Source organism: Microcaecilia unicolor, chromosome 4, assembly GCF_901765095.1.
Source record: "Microcaecilia unicolor chromosome 4, aMicUni1.1, whole genome shotgun sequence".
Taxonomy (NCBI): domain Eukaryota; kingdom Metazoa; phylum Chordata; class Amphibia; order Gymnophiona; family Siphonopidae; genus Microcaecilia; species Microcaecilia unicolor.
In genome coordinates, this window is record NC_044034.1 from 239,275,868 (window position 1) to 239,292,745 (window position 16,878).

General features: G+C 42.9%; 1 protein-coding gene across 1 annotated transcript in view; it reads right to left on the reverse strand.

Annotated features, from left to right (window-relative positions):
• UBAC2 (UBA domain containing 2) overlaps positions 1-16,878 on the reverse strand; it is a 482,592-nt gene that overhangs the window by 413,938 nt on the left and 51,776 nt on the right. The window contains exons 2-3 of the mRNA XM_030201351.1: positions 13,258-13,385; positions 4,059-4,178 (exon numbers count right to left, since the gene is read on the reverse strand). Coding sequence (XP_030057211.1) covers positions 4,059-4,178; positions 13,258-13,385 — 248 coding nt within the window. The remainder of the gene's footprint in view (positions 1-4,058; positions 4,179-13,257; positions 13,386-16,878) is intronic.

A 16,878-nucleotide genomic window follows, 5' to 3' on the forward strand; every position in this document is an offset into this window, starting at 1 on the left:
TACCTCTTTTTCTGCCACCAGTTTAGAACTGCAGTTTGTTGGCTCCTCTTATTTCAGCTTGTTGCTTCATATGTTGCCTGGTCGCTCCCCTGAGGTTATCTATAGAAATCCTATAGTACAATCAGCATGAGCGACGTGGAGATGGATCTGCAAAGACATCATTTTTCAGCAGCAGCAACTCCATACTTTGCCTTGCATAATAAACCCTGATTTTCCTGCTGGTACAGATTCACCAGTGTTTGCCTGGTAGCATTCCAAGGGAATTCATTATCTATATCAACTGCTAATGGACAAGAGCAAATTGCAGCCTTTTCAAGACCTTAAAGGGACCTATACACTCCCACACACAAACCATTTTGCATTTATGATGAAGAAAAAGCCAATTTGCTAAATAAATACTTTTGTTCTGTTTTTACTGAAGAAAATCCTGGGGAAGGACCGAGAGGGACTGGCAAAAGTACACCTGAGAATGAAGTGGATAGAGCACCGTTCACGGAAGAGAGTGTGTATGAACAACTTGGAAAGCTAAAGGTGGACAAAGCCATGGGGCCAGACGGGATCCACCCCAGAATACTGAGGGAGCTCAGAGAGGTTCTGGCGGGTCCTCTTAAAGATTTGTTTAATAAATCCTTGGAGACGGGAGAGGTTCCGAGGGACTGGAGAACGGCGGAGGTGGTCCCTCTTCACAAAAGTGGAGATAGGGAAGACGCTGGAAACTACAGGCCGGTAAGCCTCACTTCGGTTATTGGAAAAGTAATGGAAGCCATGCTGAAGGAAAGGATAGTGAATTTCCTGGAAGCCAATAAGTTGCAAGATCCGAGACAACATGGTTTCACCAAAGGGAAATCGTGCCAAACGAATCTCATTGAATTCTTTGACTGGGTGACAGGAGAATTAAATCAAGGACGTGCTATGGACGTCATCTACTTAGATTTCAGCAAGGCTTTTGACACGGTTCCCCACAGGAGGCTCTTGAATAAACTAGAAGGGCTGAAGATAGGACCCGAAGTGGTGAACTGGATTAGGAACTGGTTGACGGGCAGACGCCAGAGGGTGGTGGTAAATGGAGTTCGCTCGGAGGAGGGAAAGGTGAGTAGTGGAGTGCCTCAGGGATCGGTGCTGGGGCCCATTCTGTTCAATATATTTGTGAGTGACATTGCCGAAGGGTTACAAGGTAAAGTTTGCCTTTTTGCGGATGACACCAAGATTTGCAACAGAGTGGACACCCCGGAGGGAGTGGAAAACATGAAAAAAGTTCTGAAGAATCTGGAAGAATGGTCTAACATTTGGCAATTAAAATTCAATGCGAAGAAATGCAAAGTGATGCACTTAGGGAGTAGAAATCCAAGGGAGGCGTATGTGTTAGGTGGGGAGAGCCTGATAGACACGGACGGAGAGAGGGATCTTGGGGTGATAGTATCTGAGGACCTGAAGGCGATGAAACAGTGCGACAAGGTGGTGGCCGTAGCGAGAAGGTTGCTAGGCTGTATAGAGAGAGGTGTGACCAGCAGAAGAAAGGAGGTTTTAATGTCCCTGTATAAGACGTTGGTGAGGCCCCACCTGGAGTATTGTGTTCAGTTTTGGAGGCCGTACCTTGCAAAGGATGTTAAAAAATGGAAGCGGTGCAAAGAAAAGCTACGAGGTATGGGAGTTGCGTTCCAAGACGTATGAAGAGAGACTTGCTGACCTGAACAAGTATACTCTGGAGGAAAGGAGGAACAGGGGTGATATGATACAGACGTTCAAATATTTGAAAGGTATTAATCCGCAAACGAATTTTTTTCCGGAGATGGGACGGCGGTAGAACGAGAGGACATGAAATGAGATTGAAGGGGGGCAGACTCAGGAAAGATGTCAGGAAGTATTTCTTCACAGAGAGGGTGGTGAACGCTTGGAATGCCCTCCCGCGGGAGGTGGTGGAGATGAAAACGGTAACGGAATTCAAACATGCGTGGGATAGGCATAAAGGAATCCTGTGCAGAAGGAATGGATCCACAGAAGCTTAGCTGAAATTGGGTGGCGGGGGGAAGAGGGGTTGGTGGTTGAGAGGCTAGGATAGGGGAGGGCAGACTTATACGGGGTCTGTGCCAGAGCCGGTGATGGGAGGCGGGACTGGTGGTTGGGAGGCGGGAAATACTGCTGGACAGACTTATACGGTCTGTGCCCTGAAAAAGACAGGTAAAATCAAGGTAAGGTATACACATATGAGTTTATCGTGGGCAGACTGGATGGACCGTGCAGGTCTTTTTCTGCCGTCATCTACTATGTTACTATGTTACTATTCCTCCAACTGCAACACTATATAACAGGCCTTGGCTGGGAAAACCTTACTGAAGATGTTCAAGAAGTACTAGACGACACATTTACTCTGGGATCTCAGAACCCTGTTCCTCTGGCTTATCACCAGACACGACAGAGGATCTGGACTACGGACACTTTGATGGGCAATGGTCCCAAGAACTGGCAGTGGATATGACACCGCAGCTGTGGGACACAATGTAGAGCACCCAGTGTTGGATGCAGAATGTGGAATTATGGGAGCTCCAATATAAATTTAAGCTTCATCTGTACATAGCGCCTATACAGGCATACAGAGAAGCTTTGTGTCCAAATAATCGTATTAAGTGTGCAGCCCCATCATAATCTGGCATTGTTCGTGGATGCAAACTATTTGGTCGCAAGTGCTTCAACACGTACAGCAACTGTGGAAATATCAGCTGCAGCTAAATCCACATCTCCTTTTTGACATATACCACCTCCCTGTACCAGCCCCTTTGGGCTTGAGGGGATTTCTACAACGTGCGATGCTTATGGGGAAAAAAATCTATTCTACTTTGTTGGCTGGATCCTACATTACAGACTTTGACATTATGGAGATCACAGATAATATTCCTCACGATGGAAAGAATGAATGTTCTAGAGTTGTCTACCCCCAAAGAAGAACAATTTCAACGTCTGTGGCAATTCTGGGCAACATTGCAGCCACCTGCGAGCAGTAGAATTTTGAACAGATAGGCCTCGGCCTCTAATAGCCATTCGATAAAGCTTAGTCTGTGGTGCATGTGTTAGGAAGGGAGGGTGGGGGGGAAATGGGGGGGGATTTCTAAATAGGCAGTAGAAGATCAATAATGCAAAACTGTTATTATTGCTTTTTTTAGAGCATGATTTACTATGGCAAACTGTGTTGATGTTTGAAGAAGTTTACTGTTTTTGTACTCCTGGTTATTTCAATAAAATGATTTAAATATAAAAAACAAAATGTACAATACAACTAAAATGGTCCTTTTTATTGACAATCAACTTGTTAAAACTCGATGCAGTACTGCATTTCGGCACAGAAGACACCTACCTCAGGAGTCACAAGTAATTCAGGGCTCAGAAAAAAATCTGTGAAACAGCAATATAGAGACATCTATCTTCAAAATTATCTATGCAGGAAAATCCTGGAAAGGCTCCCTGCACAACAGGTTGGTTTGTGCAGTAAGCCCTACTGTGATTTTCCTGAAAAGATAATTTCCTGCAAAATAAACTGTAATCCTGAACAATGTTGTTTCTCAGGATAAGAAGAAATTCCAAACAGGTTTGTATTTTCAACAGACCAATGCTGGGATTAATAGGCACCCTAGGAAAACCTTGACTTCATGTGACCTCCACCCCCCACTCAACCATCAGATCCCTAATGTCCCCCCTCCCCCAAAACATCACACTTTTATAAATTAAACTTTGCTTTGTGTATGTGTTGGTGGGGGTGGGTTGTGTCTGTCTGTCATACAAACAAAAATAATGAGAGCAGAAAATCATTTACTCGGTTAAATGGGTATTTGAATATTGACCACTTCCTCTGGGTTTGTATGGCTCTATTGTTTTGCTTTAACTGGAGATGCTGTTTTCTGCTCCCAAGAAACTGCTGCCCTAGGCAACTATATAGTCTTGCCTAATGCTTGGGCTGGCCCTGATAAGAGTCAAGACAGGAGGAAGTTGTGTGTTGGTGTATGCGTTAACAAGCAGGCTAAATACACTGAAGAAACACAAAGAGATCTATATTAAAGGATACTTACTGTGAATTTTCTGCTTCCATATCTTCTTTCAAATATCCTAAAATTATAAATAAGTAGACTGCTGCAAAATGTGTCTTTCACATCTAGACAAACTATTCGTCCACAAATAAATCTCCATATCTGGAAAAGAATCAATAACACTATTTTCACATTTTTTTCATGGAGTCAGCATTCAAAATAAATTTACCAAGTGCTTTGAGTTTGTGTAAACACACTGTAACAACCTATGTACAAAGTATTTGTGCTGCTATACACAGACCAGTGCATTTATATATGTACATACCAGAAAAAAATAACATTTAAAAAGTTTGAAGGGTGACCAGAACTGCACACAGTATTCAAGGTGCAGTCGCACCATGGAGTGATACAAAGGCATTATTACATTCTCATTTTTGTTTTCCATTCATTTCCTAATAATATCTAACATTCTATTTACTTTCTTAGCCGCCACTGCACACTGAGCAGAGAGTTTCAACATATCATCAACAATGACACCTAGGATCCTTTTCCTAGGCGGTGATTCCTAACGTGGAACCTTGCATCACGTAGCTATAGCTTGGGTTCCTCTTTCCCACATGCATCACTTTGCATTTAATCACATAAATGTCATCTGCCATTTGGATGCCCATTCTCCCAGGTTCGTAAGGTCCTCTTGCAACTTAACAACTCTGAATAACTTTGTGTCATCAGCAAATTTAATTACCTCACTAGTTATTCACAACCCTAGATCATTTATAAATATGTTAAAAAGCAGCGGTCCCAGCACAGACCCCTGGGGAATCCCCTTCTCCATTGAGAATACTGACCATTTAACCCTACTCTCTGTTTTCTATCTCTTAACCAGATTTTAATCCACAACAGAACATTACCTCTTATCCCATGACTTTCTAAATTCCTTAGGAGTCTTTCATGAGGTACTTTGTCAAATACCTTTTGAAAATCCAGATACACAATATCAACCGGCTCACCTTTATCCACATATTTATTCACCCAATCAAAGAAATGTTTATTATTATTTACTATACCGTCCATCAGGTGCATATGGAAGATGGAGACCAGGAGGGAGGAAGAGAGATTTCTCACCATGCAGCTACCTATACATATTGTACAGCTTTGTGGTTCAATGCAATGTTGTGGACAACATGTTTGTGTACATACCTTAATTTATCATTTGTATAGTTAGACATCTATTTTTGTAGGAACTGCATTATGTAAGGGATCCCTATATTTATTTTTCACATGTTATGCAGTACACCAGAGTGTATGTCTCCTCATTTTGAAATCTGCAGACCCATTACTAAATGATGAGTTACTCTGTTCCTACCTATCTGCCATCCACATAATAGATGGTGTTTATGCCCCATCCCCAAACAGTACATCACAGCTACCTGTGTATTCTGCCTCTCTGACAGTCTCCTATCTTGTATTACCACCCCACAACTGATAAAAACAAAGAAGAACCATACCAACTCCCTTTGAAAGACCACCTCCCAACCTATAGACTAACATTAACCACCAATGAACTATATACATCCTGCCCCACCCCCGCCCATCCAATCCCATCTAGCATTAGTCAGTACAGCTATCAGATGTCACCCATGGATCCTCTGCTCCATTCTGGGATCTGTGAAATAGGACAAGGACAGCCATAAGCAACACACTTTTAGAGAAAAGGTCTCATGGCAATCAGGATGCTCCATAAATATCCCACAGATGTGCAAGTTGTTAGGTATGCTTTATTGGCCAGGTTATTGAGAGTCAGTATGTTTTGTTAGTTAACACATGGGGGCTAGATACCAATGCTGCTTCATACAAATCATGTTTCCAATGTTACAACTGCATTTACTCAAACTTTTACAGCAGCTTCTCAAATGGCAGGCATAGACTGCACTCAGAAAATGTTTAGCAGACAGACACTTTGTATGTAGGAAGACAGACATTTTACAGCCCTAATCGTTTCCACCTGCTGCCAATTTCAGGAACCTCATTGTACAAATTGGCAATGTTTACAGCCCTCCCACCTAGAAGTTTTATAACACATATTTCAACACATAGCCTGCAATTTTACAATCTCTGCCAGTACTTTCATAGGGAGGTTTGTAATGGCTCCAAAACAGCAGCTAATGACCTGAAAGGGAAACCTCTTGGGGGCCATTTCTTCAAATGGATTAGTTTTTCACATACCACGACAGGAATGAAACTCACTCCTAAGCCAGGGCATGTGCAGTTTGATCTCAGTCTCTCAAATGTATTGCTAATGTCGACTGTAAAATTAGCATCATACCAAAGACAGCTTCTCTCTGGAGTTCATAAGATGGAAACCTATCCAGGTGTGTTTGGAAATTCTTTTTGATGAAGCCCGTGGCACCCAGAATGATGGGGAATATTTATGTATCTTTCCACCACACTTGCTTAGTCTCAGACTGCATTTCTTGGTACTTGAAGATCTTCTCTCTCTCTCTCTCTCTGTGATTCACAGAGCAATCACTTGGAATTGACAACTCTAGGATTAATGCCATTCTGATGTTTTTCTCTTTTACCACTATGTCCAGTTTTCTTGCATCCAGCTTTTTACAGTGAACATCATGGATCTGCAAGTAGCAGAAAGCACAGAGAATATGGAGCTGTGCCGTGACATGATGGCATCATGTGGACACTTTCCTGCAGGATGGAAGAAATGATTAAGTGGTTGACCCATGTAATACCCCTACAGGGCCTGCACCCTCTTGCTAATATGAGAAGATGTGGAGGGTGGTCAATGATATTCATAGTGCTTGTGAAATGATGATTGTGAGGTCAAGCTTTCATAATACTTGGACTGGAAAAAGTTTTGAGAGTTTGAGAGCTGTAACAACTTGTGTATCCTGCAATGTGATTTACTTACTGATATGCCCTTGTGCAGCTGGCAAACTCTTGGAACCTTTGGTAGCTCATTGCATTGAATGTGGGCACAATTTTGCCTCCTTCCGATGTATTGTGATGGAACAACTGGTGGTAGGTGATCGCCATGGTGATATTCACCATCAGATACAACAGAGGAGCAGTGGTGGATATTTCTCCTACAGACAGTATTCCCAGGTGGTTTAAATTTTGCTACTGAGTGGAAATTTTCCTTTTCATTTGTTTGAATGACGTAGTGACATCATGTTGTGATGATGAGGAGCATAAGCTGAGCGTCTTCAGTCTCCCATGGCCACTTTGAGTGTGGATGTTTTTGGAATCAGTCAGCTTTTTCCCCTGATGCCTTTGGGTGAAACAGGGTCTCCTCATGGGAATTTGGGTCATTACCAGTGAGATGAGATGTGATTTTTTATTATGAACTGTAAACTGAATGGCTACTGGAATTTGCTGCTAACTTGCACTAAGAAGATTGATCTAAGACTGGGGTGACTGTTACTTTGTGCCCACTCCAAAAACACAAACTACCAGGATTCTTAGTCAGTCCAGACAAGCAAAGGCAATAAACTAAAGGTTTACTGTCATAAAAATATTGAACAGTGAATCATATCATATATGAACAGTGAATCATATAAACATGTAGAAAAGAACAGGCATTAACAGATAACTGAATACTGATCAAATATAAAACTATGAAAACATTTTTGAACAGTCCAAGCTAGGGAATATTCAGCAGTTCATTAAAGCAGTTCCCTTCCTTCATGGCATGCTGGCTTCACATCCTCTTAACGTCAGAGTGTTTCTCTTAGCCATCCCTGGCTACTTTAATCAGTTGCAGTGCTTCAGCACAGCTGAAAAAAAAAAACCGCTACCACAGTAGACTAGGTAACCTTCAGGTAATAGTTTCCCAAATTGCCTTTGATTTCACCTAGAGACATGTTTAAAACAGTCAACTCTTGAACATAACAGTTTTTACCAGTTATTCATTGGCTTCAATGTCCATTTCTTCTACAGAGGTTGTCACAGTAGTGTAACAAGTAACTTCCTTCTCATCAGGCTCTGAGGGTACATCTACTTCAGCTGAGAGCTCCTGCTCTCTTGAAGACTACTTGTTATAACTCCAGCTGGGCTTTCAAAGCTTCTGAGCCACACCCCTTGACCTATTTCCGAAAGGAATGTCAAAGATATCTCTCTCTTCTATTGGTGGATGGGGCCAGGAACTACACTTACCAGCATTCTTAGACTACACTACCTGGGCTAAACTTGCCTGCCTCTCTGTTTCTGCAGCTGCCCCCCTCCTCTGAGATTCATAACTGTTTCTTTCACAAGAATCTTCCCAGGGATCTGCCTGCTGCTTTCTCTCGTAGGGATTCTTATGGCAGATGACGTTTAATGTGAGCAAGTGCAAAGTGATGCATGTGGGAAAGAGGAACCCGAATTATAGCTACGTCATGCAAGGTTCCACGTTAGGAGTCACGGACCAAGAAAGGGATCTAGGTGTCGTTGCTGATGATATGTTGAAACCTTCTGCTCAGTGTGCTGCTGCGGCTAAGAAAGCAAATAGAATGTTAGGTATTATTAGGAAAGGAATGGAAAACAAAAATAAGGATATTACAATGCCTTTGTATCGCACCATGGTGCGACCACACCTCAAATATTGTGTTCAATTCTGGTCGCCGTATCTCAAAAAAGATATAGTGGAATTAGAAAAGGTGCAGAGAAGGGCGACGAAAATGATAAAGGGGATGGGACGACTTCCCTATGAGGAAAGGCTAAAGCGGCTAGGGCTCTTCAGCTTGGAAAAAAGGCAGATGAGGTCTATAAAATAATGAGTGGAGTGGAATGGGTAGATGTGAAGTATCTGTTTACTCTTTCCAAAAATACTAGGACTAGGGGGCATGCGATGAAGCTACAATGTAGTAAATTTAAAATGAATAGGAGAAAATATTTCTTCACTCAACGTGTAATTAAACTCTGGAATTTGTTGCCAGAGAATGTGGTAAAGGCGGTTAGCTTAGCGGATTTTAAAAAGGTTTGGACGGCTTGCTAAAGAAAAAATCCATAGACCATTATTAAATGGACTTGGGGAGAATCCACTATTTCTGGGATTAGCAGTATAGAATGTTTTGTACTTTTTTGGGATCTTGCCAGGTAGTTGTGACCTGGATTGGCCACTGTTGGAAACAGGATGCTGGGCTTGATGGACCTTTGGTCTGTCCCAGTATGGCAATACTTATGTACACACAGAAACTTAATGTGTCTTTATAAAATACTAGCACAAATCCTACAGAAATTGAACCTCGTTTTAAGACATAGGCATTAGTATAAATGTAAATGCATGTGTGTATAAACTACAGCTCCGTCCACAATCCTCCCAAACTCCGGCATGACTTAATTTTATAATATCCCATTTATGCAACTAAACAAAGGAAAATGCTTTATACAATTACTCCCCCTTGTACGTACATATTTTACAAAGTATGTATGCACATTGAAATTCTACCCTGTCCTGCTCTAAGAGGCCCTTTTACTAAACTGTGTTAGGCACTTACATGCACCTAACACAGTATAAAATGGCGTACTGTAGGATGCACTCAGGTGTCCTGTGGTAAATGCCAAATGTGCATACACTAACCAGGCACTAAAAGTTTTTTAAAGTTTTTTTTTTGTCTGAGGTGGCATGTCTAGGGATGGAAAGTAGACCTTCCTGTGATAATCAGTTAGCACATCTACATTAGTGTAAAGTCCTTACCACCTACAAAATGGCAACATTAACACATGGCCATTAATCCAAAGATGGAAAATTGGCCATTTCACTGATGCAGTAAAAAATGGCATTAGCGCGTGGGAAAAATCCGCACAAGGGTGCTAAGGCCAGTTTTTGCCACAGCTTAGTAAAAAGATTCCTAAGTGCCCAGGTACACCATTGTGCCATCTTTGCAGTGTGCATACTTATAACATTCATAGTTAAATATGAACATATAAGCATTATTTACTGCATGTAAAACCTGCATTACTTGAGGAAAAGTTTTACATAATTGCCCCTATGTGTTTCTGTACAGCAGGGGCGTATCTGCGTGGGGCCACAGGGGCCTGGGCCCCCGCAGATTTCACCCTGGCCCCCCTCCCGCCGCCAACCCTCCCCCACTAATGTTGTTTACCTTTGCTGGTGGGGGACCCCAACCCCCGCCAGCCGCCGAGGTCTTCAAAGTTCTTGTTCGTCGTCCTCCGTGGCCATGCTGTACCCTGTTGATTCGGAGTCTGTCTGACGTCGCACCACGTTGTACTTGCGTACAACGTGGTGCGACGTCAGACAGACTCCGAATCAGCAGCGTACAGCATGGCCACGGAGGAGGATGAGGAACAAGAACTTTGAAGACCTCGGCGGCTGGCGGGGGTTGGGGTCCCCCGCCAGCTGAAGAATTATTTTTAAAAGCAGGCGGAAGCGGACCTCGGTTGGCGGGGGTTGGGGTCCCCGCCAGCAAAGGTAAACGTCAGTGGGGGAGGGTTGGCGGCGGGAGAGGAGGTGGAGAGAGTCGTTGGTGGCAGGGGGGGGGGCTTTGGCAATGGCGGGGGGGGGAGTCGTTGGTGGCAGGGGGGCTCTGGCAATGGCGGGGGGGGGGGTCGGTGGTGCCGGGGGGGGCTAAATGTGCCCCCTCCCTCTGGCCCTGGCCCCCCCTACTGCCAGAGACCAGATACGCCCCTGCTGTACAGTTCTACATAAACTTGGTAGGCACCATGCAAACGATGATAATAGTAAGAAGGTGGTAAGAAATACCGTGCTTGGTCATATCAGTGATCCATGAAGCCCAACAACTTGTATTCGAAAGTGACCAGTCCGAGTTACTTGTAAGTCGCTACTACTCTCTCACAGAGGTGGCAACACCCAAGTCTGGCTGGCTATTAATATTATTATTATTATGGATTTGCCCTCTAGAAAGTTATCTAAACCTTGCGTAAACTCCACTATCACACTGGCTTTAACCAAGTATTCTAACAATAAATTCCACTGCTTAATTGTGAGGAATGTACTACAAAAATTCTGTTAAGATATCCTGTTTGAGAGGCCAAAAATTTTAAAGCAAATGTTACTGTATAGCTGACAGAATTAGAAAAGCTTTCTGACCAATTTTAACCTTCAGAGCTCTCCTCACCAATTGCCCCAGATACATTACTGACTGGCTTTCACTTTATACACCAACCTGTTGCCAGAGATCATTTCAGTCTCTTAACCATCCCACATCCAACAAAAATTCAGATAAAAATCAAACATCACTCTGCATTTGGCTACATAATCCCCCAGCTATGGAGCTCCCTTCCCCTGTTCTTAAGATCTAACAATAACTACCGTAATCCTTTTTTTTTTCAGATCTGGAATTAAAACAGGCCTATGGTTCACGACACTGCACATTTATCTGACCAACCCCACTCTTGCTCCTCATGTGTCCTTACTGTGGCCCCTCTCAAACTGTAATTTGTTCTTTTTTACCTTTCCACTACCCATTCCTGCTGTCTACCTCTTCTGCCCATCTTAACTATCAACTGCTTTGCTACATTGCCGAAAGAGAGTTATTTATCAAGAAAATAAATTAAACTAAGTTTTGTGAATAAGCACCTAAAATTACAAGATCACACAATGCAAATCTAAATTACCACTCATTACTCTGTTACACTCAAACAGAAAATAAGTGCTTGAAAGTAAATGAGACAGTTTATCTAGTTCTCTTAACTAAGAAGACAATAAAGCATCACATTTCTCTCTGAACGAAGTCTGAATGAGTTGTACAATTGATCCCCCCCCCCCCTCTGATGATTAAGAGAGAGAGATTTCACAGCTCAGAGCAGTTTTGGAGAATGCTGCAAGCACTTCTGAGGGGCAATGCTGTCTCTATTACGTGAGCCCCTCAGCAGCAACTTGAACAAAACTCGCACAGAGACAGGTCTATGGGGGATAAAATGTACAACTCATTCAGACAGCATTCAAAAATAAGTGCAATGTTTTATTGTCTTCACAGTTAAGAGAGCTAAAACACCTGTCAGTGACTCTCAAGCATAAAATTTAAAGCACAGTTATTTATTTAGTACTTGAACATATACATTTTATTCATTTTAAGCACAACACACATTTCAAACGAGGGACCTAAGACTAAAAACTAAAAGCTCTGTGAAAGATATCTTAAATACAGAGTGGCAACGGCAAATGAGTGTTTCTGATGGTCCTTCTTTTCACTAATCTATGCACAACAGTAATATTAAAATGTTTTCAGAAGCTTTATTGTTTGGAATTTTCTAGTGATTTTGGAATTACTTTGGCTTGTTTTTTTTTTTATAGAATAAGTATGATTATAATACATAGCAAATGATTGTAGATAAGCAAGCTCATTTTCAAAGCACTTAGCCTCCCAAAGTTCCATAGAAACCTATGGAACTTAGCCTCCCAAAGTGCTTTGAAAATATGCCTGAAAGACTAAAATGGCCCATCCAGTCTGGCCAGTAAGGTATTTGAAGTTATATTTGCTAATCTTTCAGATTAGCCTCTATTGCTTTCTTGAAATCACAATATAGCTGTTGCCCTGTTATCCTGGACTGATCATCTGTTTCATGCAGGTTACACCCCAGCATTATGTTTCCATTCTTGCCATTAAGGGATCTTCTATGTTTCTGCCACACCTTTTTGAATTCAGTTACTGTTTCTGTCTCTATCACCTTTTCTGAGAAGGCAAGTCAAAGCATCCATCACCTTTTGTATGAAAAAATATTCCCAGATCTTCGTTCTGAGTGTACTTCCTAGTAGATTCATGATAAAACTTCTAGTTCTATAGCTTCCTTTTCTTTGGAAATTTCTTGTGCATTAATATTTTTCACGTATTTAAACATCTGTATCATATTTCCCCTGCCCCTCCCTCTTCTCTCGGAAATCAAGTTTCATCTCATGTGGCTTCTGTTCCAGACTCCACACCAGTTTGGTTGTCTTTCTCTGGAATTATATTTAAAATCTGGTGTGTTATTCAACCTATGCCTTTGCATTCTACTTTTATTCAGTAGAAAATAAATTCTCCAAGAGTTACTTCATTAATTGTGTTTTGAATCAGAAAAGGCATGCAGAAAAACAATATTTTTGTTTATAATTAAGCCTCACATATCACTTTCTCGTTTAAACATGGAATTTAAATTGTTATTTGGCATCAATTTTATTATGACTACTTTAATTTTAGTTAAAAGTAAAGATGGTTACTGCTATATAAGAACATGTTCCATCATTTCAGAAATGAAATATGATCATAGCCTTCACATGCCTTACCTGAAACTCCTCTCTTATTGCTTGCAGATTATATGCGAAGAACTTTTGATGATGTTGGAAGACCAATGTCAATAAAATTGACAAGGCACTTGGGATCAGCAAAAGACTCTTTGATACAGGTGCTTTATCTATCACAAAAGAAAAAGAAAAAGATCTGAGAAACACACAAACACCACCCTTCAGATGACCTTGTACCTGCATTTTCAACACAATAAGAAAGCAAAACAGGTTTTGATATGGAAAAGTATAAAAAGGTGCTATAGTTGATTTTAAATATATAAATTCTCCAAAACACAATTCTAGATGACACCATTCATAAAATAGGATTCTCGTGCTACCATGAATCAATACCCAAAACAGTTCAGATACAAACATACACAAGGGAGACAAAAAATTCCTCAAAAGAACTAAGGAGCCCTTTTACTAAGCTGCATTATCAGTGCGGTATACAGTACCACAGGCCCACATACTGTCTACTGCACTAAAACAGGGGCCTTTGTGTAAAATACACCAAGTTAGCAGTCTATCAAGGGAGTGGAATAGGTCTGTGTGTGACAGGAGCAGGAGGTGTGGATGGCTATGACTGCTTGCATTAGCTATCCCAACTGCCACTAGCACAGCTGAACTTTTACTGCTATCTCACGAGAAGATGCAGTGTAGCTGTGCAACTAGAAGTCCAGTAGCACAGCGGCTGTCACGGGTTGCATGGCAGCGATCACCCCAACTCCCCCAATCATGCTCCAATCCCTTCCAAGAATGTGCCTGACCAACCAATCATGCTCCTGAGCTGACCCTGATATATTAACCCCACCCTCGACACAGACCTCACCTCCGACAAAATCCTTAACCCCCAATCAACTCTCAGACACTCCCATGACCCATCTCTTTGACAGGCCAGACATCCCAGTGCCATAGTGGGCCTCTAACAAACAAAGCCTGCACCTTCAACAAACCTCACCCCTCTAACTTCAATACCCCACACACAGATGCCACTCTAGCCAATCGATTGCACCTCTTCACTGGCAATCAATAATGGTAGAAATGTGCCTCTTTAAATATAGTCATGACAGCACAATAACTTATCTTAGCATTTCTTCAGACAAGACTTCAGACTTTCTCAGCCGAAATGCAGGCCAAAGTATCAGCCTGCTTGTCTGACATTGTTGCCTGGATGTCTCAGCACCATCTGAAACTAAACATGACCAAGACTGAGCTTCTTATCTTTCCCCCTAAACCAACCTCTCCTCCTCCCCCATTCTCTATTTCTGTGGATAACACTCTCATCCTTCCTGTCTCATCAGCTCGTAACCTTGGGGTCATCTTCGACTCCTCCCTCTCCTTTTCTGCACATATTCAGCAGACTGCTAAAACCTGTCGTTTCTTTCTCTATAATATAACCAAAATTCACCCTTTCCTTTCTGAGCACACTACCAGAACCCTCATCCACACTCTTATCACCTCTCGCTTAGACTATTGCAACTTGCTTCTCACAGGTCTCCCACTTAGCCACCTCTCTCTTCAATCTGTTCAGAATTCTGCTGAACGACTAATATTCCGCCAGTGTCGTTATGCTCATATTAGCCCTCTCCTCAAGTCACTTCACTGGCTTCCTATCCATTTCTACCTACAGTTCAAACTCCTCTTATTGACCTATAAGTGCATTTACAGAGGATTCCACAAGGGTCTAAAAGTACACCAACCTGTAATTCCAGTAGAATGGGGGAAAAAAAAAACCATGACAGCAGTTCACACTGTAAAAGGCACACATTTTCCATTCAGCCCCTGCAACATGGTATGAAAGTGTGAACTTACAAGCTAGACAGCAAAGATCTTTCTCCATTTCATAGCACTGGCCTGTTAACACAGATTTTCTGATATATTCACAGTGACTGGTACACTGTGAGAAGGTGGAGGATACTTCCATTATCTGTAGTATTGATAACTTGTAAATCAGGCCCGTTTCTGACACAAATGAAACGGGCGCTAGCAAGGTTGTCCTCGGAGTGTGTATGTTTGAGAGAGCGTATGTGAGACTGACTGTGTGAGAGGGAGAGAATGAATGTGCGAGTGTGTGTGTGTGACAGAGAGTGAGATTGGGTGCGAGTGTGTATGTGAGAGAGAGTGTGTGTGTGTGAGAATGAGAGTATGTGCCATGGGCCCCCTCCCTCCCTCCGAGTTCCAGGGCCATCCCCCCCTCCCTCCTTCCGAGTTCCAGGGTTGTCCCCCCTCTGAGTTCTAGGGTCCCCTCCCTCCCCCCGAGTTCCAGGGTCAACCCTCCCTTCCTCTCCCTTCGAGTTTCAAGGTTCCCCTCCCTCCCTCCCAGTTCTAGAGTCGTCGTCCGTCCCTCCCTTCCAGTTCCAGGCGCACTCGCTCCAAATTGTAAAAATCATCTTCATACGAAAGCAGTGTTAAAAGGTGTGCAGCCTCGGCCCTTCTCTCTGTGTTAGCTCTGGTCCCGCCCTCATTGTGGAAACAAGAAATGAGGGCGGGACCAAAGCTAACAGAGAGAGAAGGGCCAAGCGTGCACACCTGGGGGCGGCGACCTGGGGGGGCGTAGCGTTGCAGCGAGGGCGGCAGGAGCGGGGCCTCATGCTGGTGTCGTGCTGTTGGTCAGTGCTGCGGCTGACGTACCCGGAAGTATGTGACGTCGGTTCAGTAGGTGGAGCCTTACAGAGCGCAGGAATGCTTCAGCCACGGTCCACGGAGTCAGCTTCAGAACGTTGGAGGTGCGTTTTATTAGATAGGATATGACAGTAAAAGTTCACAAGACTGCTGTATTAGTCCCCAATGTAAATTTTGATGGCAATGCAACATGGACTTTTTGGACTCCAAAGAACAAATTGTGCTAGAAATTCAAATTTTGCAATCACAAGTCATAAAGGGACCTAATTCAAAGGAGATGTGGGACAAACAAAAAATGCATTTGCACAGCTTGAAAAAAAAAATCTGATGTGTAGCCAGCCTCGAATTAAGGGGTGCATTGACCTCGGAGGTCCTGCATAAAAGAACATATGGTTCCTGGAAAAACAGCTTTTCAATGCACCATAGATTATAAAGAGGCATATTTTCAAAGCACTTAGCCTTCCAAAGTTCCATAGGTTTCTATGGAACTTTGGAAGGCTAAGTGCTTTGAAAATATGCCTCAAAGGGTACTGGTGGAAAAGGAGAGGTAAAAGTTAAAAAACAAAGGGCCCCTTTTACCAAGCTGCGGTAAAAGTGGCCCTGCGGTAACATTGGCGTGTGGATTTGCCATGTGCCGAAGCCTCGTTTAGGGCAGCGGGTAAAAGGCAAAAAAAGGAAATGGCTGTGTGGTAAGTGCAACTTGCTACGCAGCCATTTCCGGGGGGAACCCTTACCGCCACCTATTTAGGAGACAGTACGAGCTCCCGCGTTAACCCGGCGGTAAGAAAAACAATTCATGTTGCGCCAGAAACGGTGCACGCTGGGGACAGGACTGCCTCTGGCTCCTGAAGTAGTGCCAGATTGGCACACAATGCCACAGTAGCTCTACCATGGCATTGTAAAAGGGCCCCTAAGTGGCCCTTTTACTGAAGAATAGCACACTAAAAGCTGCACATCCTATTTTATATCTATGGGTCATTTGGCAATTTGCGCACATGA